This window comes from Amblyomma mixtum, chromosome 1 (genome assembly GCF_055824585.1).
Source record: "Amblyomma mixtum isolate Tamu chromosome 1, ASM5582458v1, whole genome shotgun sequence".
Taxonomy (NCBI): domain Eukaryota; kingdom Metazoa; phylum Arthropoda; class Arachnida; order Ixodida; family Ixodidae; genus Amblyomma; species Amblyomma mixtum.
Window position 1 is genome coordinate 245,642,450 of NC_143012.1, and position 17,094 is coordinate 245,659,543.

Below are 17,094 nucleotides of genomic sequence, written 5' to 3' on the forward strand. Positions count from 1 at the left end.
AAACTTCCCGTGTAATATTTTCTTGAGTTCAGTTTTTCCATCTTTTTAAAAATTGAAATTAAAAATTGTTTTTTGAAGAAAGAAAATGGCGCAGTATCTGTCTCGCATCTCGGCGGACACCTGAACCGCGCCGTAAGGGGAGGAATAAAGGAGGGCGTGAGAGATAAAAGGAAGAAAGAAGTGCCGTAGTGGAGGGCTCCGGAATAATTTTGACCACCTGGGGATCTTTAACCTGCACTGACATCGCACAGCACACGGGCGCCTTTTGCGTTTCACCTGCATCGAAACGCAGCCGCCGCGGCCGTGTTTGGACCCGCGAACTGCGGAGTAGTAGCCGAGCGCTCTAACCACTGAGTCACCGCAGCTGGTTGACCCATCTTTTCTCTGTCCTTTGTTTATTCTAACTCGAATTTTCTATGATTATTTTTTGCCTAGAACTCCAAGCTCCCACCATATCCGTCAGTGATTAACTTTTTTTCGCTACGCAAGAGTCAAAAGCGCGCGCTAAACCTGGTGACAAAGAAAAAGTGATACGTCCTCCGCGTGCTTTTACCCCAGCATGTCTCTCGCGCCCCGTCATCCGGAGCAGAAGAAGGAAAAGGCTTGCGAAGAACATCACGGTCCGAGATGCTCATGCACAACGCGGCCGAGCCGGCGTCAGTGGCAGCGCCCGCTACATCTAATAGCCGCAGCTTTCCCGCAGATGGTACCAAGGCGGTTTCGAGCATGGACTCTGGGACCAGCACCGCGGCTCCTCATCGTCAATGGCACGAATCTGCTAATGCCAAAACCAATTCAGTGGCGGCGCCCCCTGCAATCGACATCAGTCCTCCCATGAACCCGCGCAATCACTCAGTGGGGTCTAAGAACGCTTCGTTGAAGCCGTCCATGGCAAGCGCCTCTTCACCACTTAAGCCACAACGCTACCCAATGGCGCCGAGTGGAGGAGAGAACACCAAGAGCAGCGCTACTGGCAGACGCTTGAGCCGACTCCTGCGGAGCGGCTTCGTGACCCCAAGGAAGCACTCTGCGGGCAGCGCCGAGATGCCCCGCCGCGGTGTCCCTTGTGGGCAGTACGCCTTGGACGAGGAGGTCATGGAGAGGCTGCATTCCCTGGTGAGTCTTGAAGTGCTGTCTACTGGTATCAGCGGGCGAAAATGTTACGTTGAACACTCCCCAAACAGAGAGCACAGGAACACAAGATAATCAGATTGAGTTGACTTACAAGGACATGCATGGGTCAATGAGTGAGTACGGGTGTGCATCCATCGCCATTTTTCCGCATTATTTTTTGAATATTGGTTTTTGAGGAAAGGAAATGGCGCAGTATCTATCTCACGTCTCGGCGGACATCTCGCTCCGGAATAATTTCGACCACCTGGGGATCTTTAGCGTGCACTGACACTGCACATTAAAGATGTTGATGTAAAAAATTGCAGACACCTTGGTTCTCACCACTACAAGTACAGGCTGCTGCTAACAAGGTGTGCCATCTGTTGGACGTGGTTTTCAATGACTCGTAGTCAGTGAGTACGGTAATGTAGTACGTTAAGAACACGTAGTCACTAATCGAAGTACTGCGCGATATCTCTCAGGATAGACAAGCTAGTTCACGGAGCTTTATTTGGTCAGCTGTATTGTTGGCAATCAACCACTGGTACCCGTATACGTCATACTGCAAACATGCTGACCTTTTGCGGTATACATATATTTTCGCCATGGCGGTGGCTGAGTGTTTATGGCGCCCGGCTGCTGACCCGAAAGACACGAGTTCGATCCCGGCCGCGGCGGTCGAACTTCAATGGAGGTAAAATTCTAGAGACCCGTGTACTGTGCGATGTCAGTGCACGTTAAAGAACCCCAGGTGGTCGAAATTTTCGGAGCCCTTGACTACAGAGTCTTTCATAGCGTGAGCCGCTTATGAACGTTAAACCACTATAAACCTTTACAGTACATGTGGTGCCACGTGTCATAGTTGCCGCGGTGGCTCAGTGGTTACGGCGCTCGGCTGCTGGCCCGAAAGACGCGGGTTCGATCCCGGCCGGGGCGGCTGAATTGCTTGAAAGCGAAATTCTAGAGGACCGTGTGCTGTGCGATGTCAGTGCACGTTAAAGAACCCCAGGTGGTCGAAATTTTCGGAGCCCTTGACTATAGAGTCTTTCGTAGCGTGAGCCGCTTATGAACGTTAAACCCCAATAAACCAACCAACCAACCAGTAGTTGGGGGAATCACAAAAAAACATGTCATGGCCGAAGGTAGAAGGAGGACAAACTTGATTTTCGTTGAAAAAAGTAGCAGATGGTGTGCGGGTATAGCCCCATCAAGTGGCCATGAGCCCGTGGCACTCGGCGACTCCTAGGGCTCTTGTGACGGCCAGGATCTGTGTCCGAGTCAGAACTGTGCAATGCGCCTCCCACTGGTCTGGATTCGAGAGCTGCAAACTGTGAGGGGGGGATTCCCGAGGTGTAGAAACCTAAATTTCAGGCGTCATTGCGCACTGAACACTCCTCTGGCTCTGACCTCTATGGCTGTACTTCTGGCGCTTAGGTGGTACCCTCTTCATAGTTGATGCCCCGAAGAAGGTGTCAGCCTTGCGAGATTGTACAGTGAACACGTCGCTGACAGTTCAGTAAAAAAAGAAACATTTCTGGTACACTGTTTGGTTTCAATTTCGCTAGTAGAATATTTATGAGCACACTGCTTACTCACTGACCGTTGCTGGCTGATGAGCATTGGAGACCTTTGCTCCTTTTGAGAAGGTTGCCCTGAGCATGCTACCTTATTTAACCCACATGGTGTTGACGCAGGCGCAAGAAGGCGCTCAAGGCGACTCAAGGAAGAACGGCAATGTCCCATGGAAAGCAGTCGCGCTGTGCGCTGTTCTGGTCGGCCTGCTTCTCGCCTCAATGGCGGCGCTCCTGGCGCCCCGGTGGTACGGGGGAGCCCGGAAGTTGGAGCGAAGCTCGGTCTGCACCTCCGATGGCTGCCAGTATTTGGCCTCCGAAATCATCGGCCGTCTGGACCGGAACGTCGATCCGTGCAAAGACATCGAAGCGCACGTGTGCGGCTCCATCAGATGGAAGAGCGAGCTGATCACGGACACTGCCACGGACATGATACGACTGTGGCAGATGAGGGGTGCCGCGTACCTGAATACGAAGAGAAGACTCGAAGGTGCGCATCTTGCAATTAATACTTGACAATAAGAATGGTTTATTGTACGCGCCGCCGCGGAGCCTCAGTGGTTATGGCGGTTGGCTGCTGACCCGAAAGACGCGAGTTTGATCCCGGACGCAGCGGTCGAATTTCGATGGAGGTGAAATTCTAGAAGCCCGTGTACTCTGCGATGTCATTGCACGTTAAAGAACCCCAGGTGGTCGGAAATTTCCGGAGCCCTTCACTACGGCATACCTCATAACGTGAGTCGCTTTGCGACGTTACACTTCCCTAAACCATAAACCAGTCTATTGTAGGCATTTTTCGTCGTTTAGATGCATTGCCCGCCTAAGGCCGCAATGCTGGTGAGGGGGGGGGGGGGGGGGGGAGGGGGTCCCAGTTATTGCACACTAATTGTCAGTTCTTTTGTGGACACCTGAACCGCACTGAAATGAAACGGATAAAGAAGGGAGTGAGAGAAGAAAAGAGGAAAGTGGTGTCGGTAGTGGTGAAAATATTTTAATGAAATTGTTCAGGAGGTTGTAGCGGCGGGTGGAGCTCTCAGTCCGGAACCCCATTGGCGTAGGCTGCTGTCCGCGCTCTTTCGATGAGTTCTTTTTGACTCGTTTCATCCGATCTGGTCAAAGCTGCCTCCCACCCCTCCTGCGTTGGTTGGTTATTGACAGTGACCGCTTGATTTCGTTGACAGGCCCATACCATATGGTACAAGTCCGCCTTGATGTCGGAGCAGAGGGTTCCGGGATAATTTCGGCCACCTTGGGATCTTTAACGTGTACTGACATCGCACAGCACACGGGCGCCTTTTACGTTTCGCCTCCATTTACGTTTCGGGAACCCGGGAACTTCGGCTCAGCAGCCGAGCGCCCTAACCACTGAGCCACCATGGCGGGTTGATTTAAGTGCACGTTAAACATTCTCAGGTGGTCGAAGTTATCCGGAGCCCTCCACTACAACTCTTTGTCTGCAGTCTTACACTCCCACCTTCATTACTTTCTTCATGGTGCGGCTGACGTGTCCACCGAGAAGCTAGTTACTGCGCCTCTAATTTCCTCAAAAATATTTTAGAGCGCAGCTCTTTGGCGCCCGTTCCTGCGTTTCGCGGCGTCGCCGTTGTCTCTCGTAAACAGCTCCGCAGTCGTTGTAGCGCACGCTCCTGGCGCCATTTCTCCCGCACGCCCAAGCCGAAACGCATAGCCGCCGCCGTTTACCACTGCGTCTCAGCAGTGCATTGCATCCCAATGCTCACGTAGTTGGTCGGCTGCGCTGCAAAACACCGCAAAAATTGTCCTGCAAAAATTTACGTCTTTATAGCACATTTTGCTTCACCAATTCTTACTTGGCCGTTTTTTTTATGCTTAGAAAAAAAAAACAATCTCGTCAGGTTTTTACTAAGTTGTGGTGTTGACGTGGGTGGTCATGTCAGACAAATATAAGTTATTTGATTGCGCGGTTAGAAGTTAAGGGTCGTGAGTATCAAAATGCCGAGTTTTTCCCTGAGTCGCTTTCTGCCACACTCACCCTCCTACTGTAATTCCATGGAGCCATCGCACTGGATGCCGCTATTCTAAAATTCATGCTGCCTGTTCTCGATCTTGCATGCGCGTCTGTCGCTTTATTATCGCAGCCAAAGCTTGCTTCACTCCAGCAGTACACGTCTTGAAAAGGGTTTCCCGCGATGTTTTCTCTTAACTGTGTGGCCATCAGAACATTACGGCTCGTACTCTTGTCTCACAGACCGCCTTTACACCTCCGTCAAGGCAAAATCATTTTGCCTATAGAGAACGGACGTGGTGGTGGTTGTTGTGAAACTTAATTGCCAGCGGATATAGAGGAGCGACTCGAAGTCGCCTCCCGCTTAAACGCAGCCGCTATCCCTTGGGCAGCGGCGGCGTCTTCAGCCAGCTGGAGGAGCTTGATCTGTGTCCCCAGGTCGGGGCTGAGCAATAGAGCCTCCCAGTGATCAGAGTCGGTAATGAATAGACTCGCGGGTAGGGACTGCGGGCAGTTCCAGATCATATGATTTAGATCGGCTTTGCTGTTTCCTTTCTTGAGCGTAGACTGCGTTGAGTTATCAAACACGGACAGCTCCCAGGCTTCGCCTCCTCAGAGGAAAAGGGTGGGGGGATGGGGAAGAGGGAACATCAATATTTGTAATGGGTACCCCCCTCATGTATGTCCTTTTCAAGCCCTACTGGGCCACAACAGGACCAAAGATGACACTCTATGCTCTCACGTACAGCCTTTCTTAAAAGAGGCGGAAGGATTGCTTGTAAGCTGTGTAGAGCGGTTCTTGTAGCATCCGTATAAGATCTGACCTTTAGAGGGTTTAGGGCTATGGTTCTTCTGCCCGTCAAAAGATATAGAGCGCTGGCGAAGCACAAGGAGCCACACTGCACGACCTGGAAAGGAAACCTCTGAGGCTCTGTGCTTTTGACAAAGGCTGCTGCACCCTTAATAGCTCAGGTCCAGCTAGACAACATTCACAATGACCAGCAGGCGAGAGCAGAAGTTTACGGTTGCGATGTACAACGACGGCACACCGCGGCGATGTCGTTCTGCTCGGTCCCTCGTAAACCTCTGTATGCCAAGCCTCGTGGGAATGGTATACGCTCACCGGTCTTCCGCAGGGGCGTTCGCCCTGTACCAGGCGTGCATAGACCCGGGCCCAGATAGCCTGCGCCAGCTGGTGTCCTTCATGCGGGAGCGGGGCCTGCGCTGGCCCGAGTACGGCTCCATGGGCAGGCACGCGCTCAACGTGCTGTTGGACCTGCTCCTCAATTGGGGCGTCCCCTTCTGGTTCGAGATGAGCTTGCGCAAGCTGCCCAACCACACGAGGTGCGTATACACAACTGGCAGTTGTCAGTGACCTACTAGAGGGTCCCATTGGATGTCAAGAGAAGGAAATGTGCGCTCTCGGGGTTGCCTACGAGTCACATCGATCGAAGAGCTTAGGAAACTTGTCGGAGTACCAAGGCTCCAGCTTGCGCGAACAGAAATACTGGGAGATCATTTGAAGGGGCTTTTGTGCTGTTGTGGATTCTACTCGGCTGATGATGGTGGTGATGACGATGAGTAGTATCGTGATTGCGATTTCCTGCAGGTACAGCCTATATATCAACCGCGTCAAGATGAACAAGTGGCGCCGCCAGCAGCAGGTCTCGGCCCACCAGAACCGCCTGACGCAGTACGCGTCTGTCTTCTACCAAGTGTTCGGCGCCAGCACGGACGCCCGCGCTCGCATCCCGAGGCTACTGGAACTCGAGAAGGAGATGCACGCCATCATCGAGCCACCAGACCTCGAGTTTGTACCTTTGGCACTCTTGTAGAGGTGCATTCGGGTCGTGGTGCGTTTAACTGTACACACTCTCACTTAACGAGAAGCCCGAGCGCCAACTCTTCAATTTTGCATCGACCCTAAGCTAAGGGGATCACGGTGGCTTTCAACCGCCGTAGCGTCGTAAACTGGTAAGAAGGAAACGGCCAGGACTATCCGCCTTTTTTTATCCAGTCATTAACGAAACTACTAGCGACAAGAATGAAATGTACGAATGGGCAGAAAGATGATTATAGTGGGGAGTACTTACCAACCTGGCGCAACTGTGTCGTCCCGCTGCTGCTTTTGCGGCTACTACGGGTAGTAGCTATTAAATGAAAAGCAATGTACACACGAACTGAAGAAAATACTCAGGATTTTCACTTACGGAGTAGTAACGACTGCTAGGCTGCACACACGCCTTTTTCTCGTTCTCATTCACGGTATATTACAAAAGGCGACACCGGCGATGCCGTAAACAAACCACGGAAAGCGTTGCGAGATATGATTTTTGAAAGTGAGGAACTTGCAAATTTTGGTGGTGAGTTAGAAGATAAGGTCTTCGAATAGAGTTCAACGCACTAGCCTATATCTTCAGTGGTGCGAAGATTAATACAATTCTTCGTGGTTGGGATCCACTCTTGGTATTTGACACAGGTGCAGCGCTGAGTAGCTGCACGGAACGCTATGGCATGAGAGCTTTATTTCTGCTTCGTCATCAGCGCCCGATTAAACCGCAACTTTTATCCCGTGTCTCTGCGCAGGGACAAGCAGACCCGACGCGGCGTGACAGTCGTCCAGATTAAATTGCGTCTGGCGTCCTTTGCCACGACAAACATCACCTCCGATATGTGGCTCAGCTACCTGAACGAACACATGAGTCCGCACCGGTTCCAGCCCGATGATTACATACTGGCCGATGACCTCAGCTTGGCAACGACCATGAACGGGCTCTTCGGGCGATACAGGCAGGTACCTTTTGTCATTTGCGTGCAGAGCAGCTGCCGTACATTGAATGGTCGGGCGGGATTTCATTCTACTGAGTAAAAAGGAGGGTGACCAACTTGATTTGCTGACGGGTACACTTTACGCCATTGCTTTGGTGCTGGTGCTCAAACGACACAGACTTCCAACAAAAAGAGTACTTATACGAGAGGAACCGCGGCGGCTTAGTAGTAGTTAGTGTATTTTCATTAGTTTTTCAGCACATATACGTCTTTAGTACGTATACACACATGTGGGCATAATAATTCAAAAGCCCGATTGCAGCTGAGTGTCCGAGCACGTGTGGCGTCATAGGGGTAAAGACATGACTGACTTTGCTCCATTTGGATTGGACACGCAGCAACGAGGACATGCTCTACGCGCTGGGCTGGTGGTTCGCGCAGCAGTTCTCAGTGATCGCCTCGCTAGACGGCGGCGTCGCGTCGTACGGCAGCGTGGTGCTGGCGCAGGCCAACCGACCCATCGACTGCTACACGCTCGCAGAGAGCCGCTTCCGGCAGCAGCTGTTCCTGGAGAGGGCGCACGCGTCTCTGGGCACGACGGGGATGCAGCAGGTCGAGGAGATCCTCGAGAAAATCCGCAGCACTACGATCGGACTGCTCCAGTACGCATGCGCGAACCATCTCCTGTTGTTTGCTCTTTTTGCTCGCGTGTCCAAGGTTTTGGAAATGATTGCACACGTTTTTTATGGCGGCAGTTTTCGAGAAGCGAAAATCATTGCGTTTTATAAATACCTCGAAGACGGCCCACTGATAACTTTTACAGTGATTGCTGGGTAAACTGTTCAAGTGGGCATGGGAGCACGGTTAAAGACGCGAACACGGTACTGTTGTCGCAGTCACTTCCTTGCCTTTGATGAAAGCAAAAAGTCTATGAAAAACTCTTTACTCACTGCAGTTTCTAGAGTTCGTCTCTACCTTTTACAGCCGAGGCATGAACGAGGTTGGGTACGTATTAAATGACGAAAACTAAAAGGTGCTGCAGCGCAACCAAATCTTTTCTTTTATACAGCTTGAAAATGCATGTCTTCCTGCAGGCCGCTTTAGACAGACCATCATGAGCCCATATGAGGTTTCAGTCTATATCGTGCCTCGCTAACAGTGGCTACAGCGTTTGACTGTTGACCCAAGAAAGCGGCATACAATTCCGGCCGGGACGGCTACGTTTCGACGCATTCGGAATGCAAAAACGCCCGTGTGCTGTGCAATGCCGGAGTGACTTAAAGCATCCCAGGCGGCCTTAAAGAATCCGGAGCCCTCCACTACGGCTTCGCTCAAAAGCCTTTTTTTTTTTAATTTTTTCTTTATTTATTCTCAGAAACAGTACACAAACTGTTGTTTGGACCCATAGCCTTTACGGCTAGTGAGGGGTCCAAATACAAAAGAAGTACAATATTACTGCAGAACGTGTAAAATAAAAAAAAAACTTCAAGATTAACACACACAATTGAATTCATTCCTACATTTCCGTGGAAATTAAATAGTGTTTTAAAGAAATTAAATAGTGCCGCTACAGAACGTTAAACCCGGTATATCATACCAACTTTCCATCAAAAATCGAAAGATTTCCTTATAAAGCGTTTAGAAATTCCTTTGAAGGACGATGAAGTAATCGGTATGGTTAATCACCAGCATGAGAACTTTTACGTCATCATATTGCCTTCTGGAAATAGTGCTTGATATATGAGCGTAGAGTCTGAACGGGCACCAGCGACAGAACAACATGCATGTGTAAGACATAAGTGGGCATAGTGAGAGAGCGCATTTGCAATACACATTTTAGCTACTGTGCTACTGAAGCATGCATATACTGAAATGCGATGATGATGCTGATGATTTCATTTTAATGATCAAAGGGAAACTTGGTGAAAGATTGTCATGAATAACGTGAATTCCATCTGCGCAGAATCGAAGGAGCATTTACCAACCATTTAGTTGCGGTAGTCGTGAATCATACAAAAGATGACCATTGTATTGCTTAGCTACTCTAACCAGTTTTGTCCCACCTTTACCGTCGTAGATCAACGCCCTGGTTGGACGACGCGGCTCGCAAGGAGGGTGCTGCTATAGTGGCCGCTACGACGTTCGAAGCCTGGAAGCCGGATCTCGGAAGTGCTGTAAATGATGGTACCAGCTTCGGCCGCCTTGTTGAACTGTAAGTTTCCGAATCTGTTGAGCATAAAGAAATGCGCTGAATTCATGTTTGCTCGATGACGTCTCTTATACAGTACCTTTAAAAAGATATTTAGAGCCAAGGCCAACCCTTACTTTAGAGGCCGTCCTCATGTCAGCTTGTGTATTTATTCATTGCTTAGCAGTGCAAGCAAAAATAGGGACCTTATGCTGGGCTCTCCGCTATGACTTGTAGAAAATTCGGCTTATTTTGCCCTTTAATACTTGCAGTAGAAATAGTAATGAATGATATTACAAACTTCATTCTTTCATTATATTGCCACCTTCGAAGAGTTACAGAGGCGAAGGGTTTGGTTTGGTTTGGCTTATTGAGGTTTAACGTCCCGAAGCGACTCAGCTATGAGGGTCGCCGTAGTGGAGGGCTCCGGAAATTTCGACCACCTGGGGTTCTTTAACGTGCCCTTACATCGCACAGTACACGGGTCTCTAGAATTTCGCCTCCATCGAAATTCGACCGTTGCGGCCGGGATCGAACCCGCGTCTTTCGGGCCAGCAGCTGAACGCCGTAACCACTGAGCCACCGCGGCAGGAGAGGCGAAAGGGATTTGAGGCGTTTTTATCGGTCGCTAGGCATTCCGAATCTATCACCCTGTAAGGACATGAGCGCATGATTGCACGAAGAAACTGAGGGTGCTTACTCATCCGGCTCGCCGTCGTGGGTGTCGTAGTTCTTGGCAATGTTGTGAGGCTGCCGAACTCGCCTCGTAAAGGGTGGTTCGCCTTGTTTGCGGGAGCTGCGTCCACGGCCGCGTGTTTCTCTTTGGTCGACGAAAGCAAGCCGCTCTACTGCACCTCTGTTAAAAATGTCACCGATGAAGAAACCCTGAAACGATTGGACCTTGAAGAGATTTTGTTGGCTTGTGCTCTGAACTCGAGACAAACAAGAGGGTTGGTGGCAGTTTTATTCAGGCTAGGTCAGCGTCTGCAAAGGTAGACTGGTCGCACGAGGGCACCAGCGAAGGGCACCAACTGCATTACTGTCTACCATTGGCGGGGACATTTGACCTTATGTTTCGTGTAAAGAAATGGTATTGGGTGCGATAGAACATTACTACTGCGTTAAACTTCTTCTATTTTTTGCCTAATTTTTTCAGTCTTTTAAGTCTTAAAACAGCATCGGGAAACCGCTTTGTGACGACCACGGCAGAAAAGGAAAGAGGAAACATAGGAGTCAAAAAGTGCTTTATTAGTACCACAAGCATCTCAATCGTGCTGATATGAGGATGATACAGAGATGGATACACTTAAATGCAGCACTGTAGTTTACTTCACAAACTTATTTCTCACACTTATTGTTCACAAACTTTGTGAACAATAATGACTGTGTGCTTGAGAATTATTATCTTTATCACGTGCGGCAAATGAGAAATACGGGAACGAATTTTCGCCTTGTTTCGGGGCAAGAAAAAAAGGCTTTGCAACGCCCCGCTTCCCTCACCTCTTGAAAGTGCTTTGTATTAGACACACGCGGGCCAGACCCTCGTGAAACACGTGACCATGGAGAGTGGATTCTTGAGAGTGGTCATTTGCTAGCCCGGAGAGATGTGACCCATTTTTTTTTCAACGAAAGCTGTTATATGAAATTTTGCGTGGCATAGGCCGTCAACACTCAGCTGCGTTACCAGTGCCAGGCACCTGACCGTGTGATCGTTGTGCCACGTTTTTACAAAAGCCTCAGGCATTAGCAAAATATAGGTGGAAGCATGGCGATAGGTTTCGCTAAGTGTTAGCCCATACCCCGCAGTGTGTACACATTTGGCAATGTTTTTGTGTCGACCTCAGGCCAAGTGCAGCCTACCACGAGCGTAGCTTCACAGAAGCGCTGCGTGCCACCGAAGTGCACGAGACACGTGCCATTGGACACCAGGCGGCTCGCGGATTTCCCTTTGCCGTCCGGGCCTCGTTACCCGTTGCCCTGCGGAATCGGAGAGGCCTGGCGTCCGACCAACGCGGCGCCAAGAACAGGGAGGCACAGCGCTTGTCCTACTCGACGGCCGTGCAGGGCTGGATCGAGACGGCCAAGGCTCACAAGAGCCGGCTGCCCAACTGGCCGCGGGATGAGTCGCTGCAGCACCGGCACCTGTCCTACTCGCAGCTGACCCAGTACGACTACTGGTGGAACTCGCTCTTCCTCCAGATGGCCGCCTTCGCCGAGCCACTCTTCTACCCGGACGTTTCGCTGTCGGCAGCCAACTACGGCGGGCTCGGATTCGTGGTCGCCAAGCACTTAGTTAAGGCGTTCGACTTCAAGGTGCGCCGTGGAATGCATCGAAATCGCCTCTTTGTGACTATTTGTAGAGGACGCTTGCTTAGGTTGATTTCATTCGGAATCGTTGTGCCGATTCTCTGCCTACCTTGTCTGCGGAATATTTACGTAGCTGCCGCAAAAAAACAACAAGAACAATAAGAGCACGGCATGATTTTTAAGGCAAAAGTCTTTATTGGCTCATACTGTCGTCCTTTAGCAGAGGGTGTTATACCTTTGGTAGCGCGTCAACTCGGGAACTAAAAAAGATAGGAGAAAACGAATGGTTGCTTCAGATAAAGGAAGAAAAATAAACCTAAAAGACACGTTTGATGACTGTAGAGTAATTAGTTAATTAATTATAGTCAAAAATGTCAAAATTGCGTCGAAATAACGCAGAAGTCGATGTAGCCACGGGAACGGTGTGACGTCACATTCACCGGAAATCGTTACGGCATAGTGAAAATTGTCACATTATGGTCGGAAATACACCGAATTTGTGTCAAATTGGATGGAAAAATGTGTAATTAAGCGTAATTAACACTTAAGGCCCCCGGAAGATGTATAATTTGGGTGCAGATACAGCCACGGGAACGGTGTGACGTTAGATCCACAGGAAGTCGTCACGGCACAGTGTCCTCGGCTTTCGCCTCTCAACACTTTAGTTGCCAAAGTGTCCTCGCAATCTTTTTGGTCGCCGAATCTAGCGCGAAGCCTTTTAGATCGAAAACTCTACTTCACGAGGTCTAGCCGGCTCACCGAGTTTGTGTGAAGCTTGACCTTGAAGGCGGCCATGAAGAAACCTAGCATAGCAACAGTCCACGCAGAAATAAATTAAGTATTGTCGCGACCGACCGAGTTTCGAACCCACGGCAGAGCGGGCAGATCAGCTTCGCTGGCCACTGCACGAGGGCATTATGATATCGCATAATGGTTGGTTGGTTTATGGGGTTTAACGTCCCAAAGCGACTAAGGCTATGAGAGACGCCGTAGTGGAGGGCTCCGGAAATTTCGACCACCTGGGGTTCTTTAACGTGCACTGACATCGCACAGTACACGGGCCTCTAGAATTTCTCCTCCAAAGAAATTCAACCGCCGCGGCCGGGATCGAACCCGCGTCTTTCGGGTCAGCAGCCGATCACCATAGCCACTGAGCCACCGCGGCGGCTATCGCATAATGCCCTCGTGCTAGCTCTCAGCATCGCTCCCAACTTTCCAAGGAGTCCTTTCCAAGTCAATGGGAGCCAACAGCGTATGGGCAGGAAGGACGCGTGCTGCGCCATGAAGTGGCTGCTGCTGTCGCGTGAGGTCGCCCGTGGTGTCACGTGACAATTATCATCATCAGCGTAACTGTGTACACTGTAGGATAAAACTAGCAGGATATAAAAAGCCAGCAGGATATATTCCCTCCCGTTGCCAATATCATCGTGATTTCCGCTGGAACATCATTTAACTCTTATATGCTAAGCGTCTTACATGCAGGAAACCGGTTTCTTGCGCAGTAACTCTAATAGCTTAGTTTCAAGAGGCACTAAATGTTTTCTGTGCAAGGGTTGTGGTGTGTGTTATTTTTGTACGTTGTGTGCGTTCAGGAAAATTGGCCAGTCTTCTCTGGACGCCATTTTCAGATTCGATCTGACCTACCACATTGCAATTCTGCAAGAAAAAGAAATTATTTTTGCTCGTTGTCGGGGTTCTATGATAAATTTTTTTTTTCGTCCGACTCTAGTCTAAGCTTGCCGACCTTCCGTCTGCGTGATTCCAGACACATCAAGTGCATGAATCAATTAAAGTGCAAAAAGAAAAGCTGCTTATGCGCCAATAAACCCAACACAACACAACACACGCAAGAAGAAAAAGAATGCAATCGACATGTCACCCTGCCTCTTCCCAGTTTTGCGTGAATAACAAAACACATGACCATATACACATAAAAACATGACCTATACACATGTAACAAGGCCCGAATTTACTGAGACAGTGTAGCACTGAACTGCGCGCTTGAAATGTGCCCCTTAGCAGCGTATTCACCACGATGTTTCATAGAAGCGCCGCGTGTTTACATAGGCCCTTCTAGTCCAGGCAATTAATATTTTTAGCAATATAGGATGCCTGCCTGATAAGAACTGCGCTGTCATTGTCCTGAAAGTGGTCCAGTACAACGTGAAAACATTCTGCTCCGGTGCTCTGTCAACTGCTGGCGCCAGAAATCCCGTGCAGGGACGCCTAGCGATTCTTCTATCTCGTTTGCGTGCAAACGCCTACGCAGCACTTCTCTTAAGATATTGTTTGCAGGAAAACCCTGATAGCAAACTCTGAATATGTCGGCGGATCCAATGGAGCAAACTACGCTGTTCCGCACATGCCGATTCTCATCGGGCTAGTTAGAGGTGCAGGCGCAGCGTGGCGCTGATGTCGAGATAGTTGCCAACAGATCTGTGTAGAATTCTTCGGTTACGTTAGCTATGTTATCTATACTGGTGATGACACTCCACTCCTTGTCTCTTAGTCCGCAGATCGAACTTTTCCATATAATCACGGTAGTTTCATCTTGAACGCTTTTAGGCTACGTCTATATCTTACAGAATGCTCGATACTCTCCATGCAATATTTGTCTCGGTTAACTTGCGCTTACTGATTAGCTGTGACAGTTCTGCCATTTCTGTCCTATTTACAGGGTTGGAGGTTTTCACGCTTGCATTTTTAATCAGATCTTTCTTCTCCTGAAAGATCTTGCCAGTATCCTAACTACTCCGCCCAATTCTATTGTGCACATCGTAATGATATGCGTAAAATATCATTAATCGCTTGAACACTAAGGTTGTCGTCCTCAGAGCGGAATATCGGTTCTGCAGCGAGATCCTGAGATCCTTAGTTGCTCCGGAGCTGCTGGGACTGATGGCCGGGGGTTAAATGGTGCATTCATATCGGAGGATGTGGCAGAGCACTAACGCCAGGGTGTCTAAATCCTGTTCTGGTGAGACGTTGTCGGCCCTGGTCACCGAGGTCATGCCGCACCTCAGGCCGGGTTGTTCAATTCCATAAGCATTCAGATTTTTTAAATTTTTTTGAGCATTGCGGTGGCACCGGGATTCGAGCCGTGTTCCTCTCGCATGCGAGGCGGATTTTCTTCCTCTACGCCATCGCTACAGACCGCACGCCAAAGAGAACAGTACCGCAGAATAGGTGTCCATCTATTTTTGTTATTACTGCTGTTTTCCCCGCTCACATGACGTTTATGGGTGACATGTTTATGAACCACCGGACAGGCACACAGGGGTAATATCAGCAGCCAGTCGTAGAGCACGAGTATTTTATGCTCTGACAGCCACTTAACTTATCCCAGATAAACTTCAAGTAAAGCTCCAGCTGTAACGCGGCTCCTCGATAAGCCCTTTCAGTGGTTGCGCACGCCAAAGAGAACAGTACCGCAGAATAGGTGTCCACTGATGTAAACTTTATACAATCGCAGGTGGTCGAAATTTCCGTATCCCTTCACTACGGCGTTCCTCTTAGCCTTAGCCCCTTTGGTACGTTAATCTCCCATAAAACCATAAACATACGCTGTGCTCTCTTAAACTGCTGACATTTTCTCGTGTTTTCTGTCCACCTTTTTTCATCAGCGGGGCACCCGGTTAGACGCCCAGCGCAATATCCGCAGCTGGATACGTGGCCCCAGCCTCTCGGTCTACGAACGCAAGATAGGCTGCACCGGTGACAACTACAGACTGCTGGACCACATAGCCGCTCTGGAAGTGGCATTAGCCGCCGCCTTCGGCCCAGCGGAAGTGGAGCGCAGGAACGGCACCATGGCCGCGGACGACTCTCACATCTGGCTGCCCGGTCGGAGAGAAGCCTACTCCCCGGAGATGGTCTTCTTCCTGATTTACTGCCGTGCCACGTGCGGGTTGAAGGCGCCCAGTTGCGGCGACGTTCTGAAGCGCGTAGCTCGCTTCCGCAGAGCATTCAGGTGTCCGGCGAACTCGCCGATGACGTCAGCGCCCACCTGTTCCTTCTTTGGAAAATGAAGGAGTGTGATATTGGCACCACACGTTTGTGCCCAGGCGGTGACGTTGTACAGAACGTAAGGGGGATTTAACGTTTAATTGGCATCTCCTCAATGCATTTCTTAATATCTTGTATTCAATTCAACGCATGGTAGATGACACACCACTCTACAGCACAGCACGTTTTGGACTTATAGAAGCCAATTTTAATTTACACTGATTTACTCCTGGAATGTATATATATATATTTAAATTCTAAAGTTTTGCATGTGCAATTTGCTCAACGCTAAAGCTCTAACCGTTGGCGCATGGACACCACAACAGTGATGATTGTGTGAGAAGGCATCGCTTCATTGCAGAAGGAAGCGGGCGGAAGCTACGTCCTGCAACGGGTCCAAGTGCTCCGCATTCAACTCTGCGAACTTTCTGGATTCATAATTCTCACGCGTGGTCAAAACGAAACCTTTCCGCGCAATGAACCTGAAGAAGCGGAATAAAAAGTTGCTTTCACAGCTCTGTGTACGGTGTCTCTCCTCTGACGCGTTGTAGTTGTGCTGTTGGTTGTAGTCCTCTGTTTAGAAATTTATACTGCTTCTAGGCTCCTAATGGGCAAGATAGGAGCCCTGTCTCTTCATGGTCTCAATATGAACTAGTTAAGGCATCTACTTTGCGCAGTTATTGCAACATTCTACGTTCTTCCTGCTAGGCTGAGTATGCGAGAGTATAACTTTGCTTTGAGTGTGCGCTTAGAGCGATGTAGCCATTTCTTGCGCTGCCACACTAACGCGACCACAGAGCCGCAAACTGCAATGAAACTGGAAGAAGCATGGCCATTCGCTCCATGGAGACTTTATCCATACCTTCTCAAAATTTTCCCAGGCGACAGGGTTGGCTTATAATGCCCGCAGTGCGGCTTCTATTGGGTCCCAAGCGATTAAACTTTCCGAAGAACAGGCATTGATTTTATTGTTACTGAGCCTGTTCAATAACGGGCTACATTCAGACCTGGTAGCTTTGGAACTTTTGGAACTTACCTGCGTGTACTTACGTTGCACCCTACGCGTACAAATTTTGAGTAAATTTGTTCCCTTGAGTATGGACTGGCAACCCATACTGTCAAATGTAGCGCTCCAACGTAAGATCAGCTACTGTACG

The 17,094-nt window shown here is 49.6% G+C and overlaps 1 protein-coding gene across 1 annotated transcript; it reads left to right on the forward strand.

Moving 5' to 3' along the window:
- The first annotated feature begins 627 nt into the window (after window positions 1-627).
- LOC149371402 (membrane metallo-endopeptidase-like 1) lies at window positions 628-15,960 on the forward strand. Its single transcript, XM_089579992.1, has 9 exons — window positions 628-1,116; window positions 2,808-3,174; window positions 5,805-6,012; window positions 6,278-6,478; window positions 7,255-7,458; window positions 7,836-8,099; window positions 9,515-9,649; window positions 11,470-11,938; window positions 15,556-15,960. Exons 1-9 carry the CDS (start codon window positions 628-630, stop codon window positions 15,958-15,960), a joined length of 2,742 nt encoding a protein of 913 aa, XP_089436118.1.
- Window positions 15,961-17,094: the final 1,134 nt, after the last annotated feature.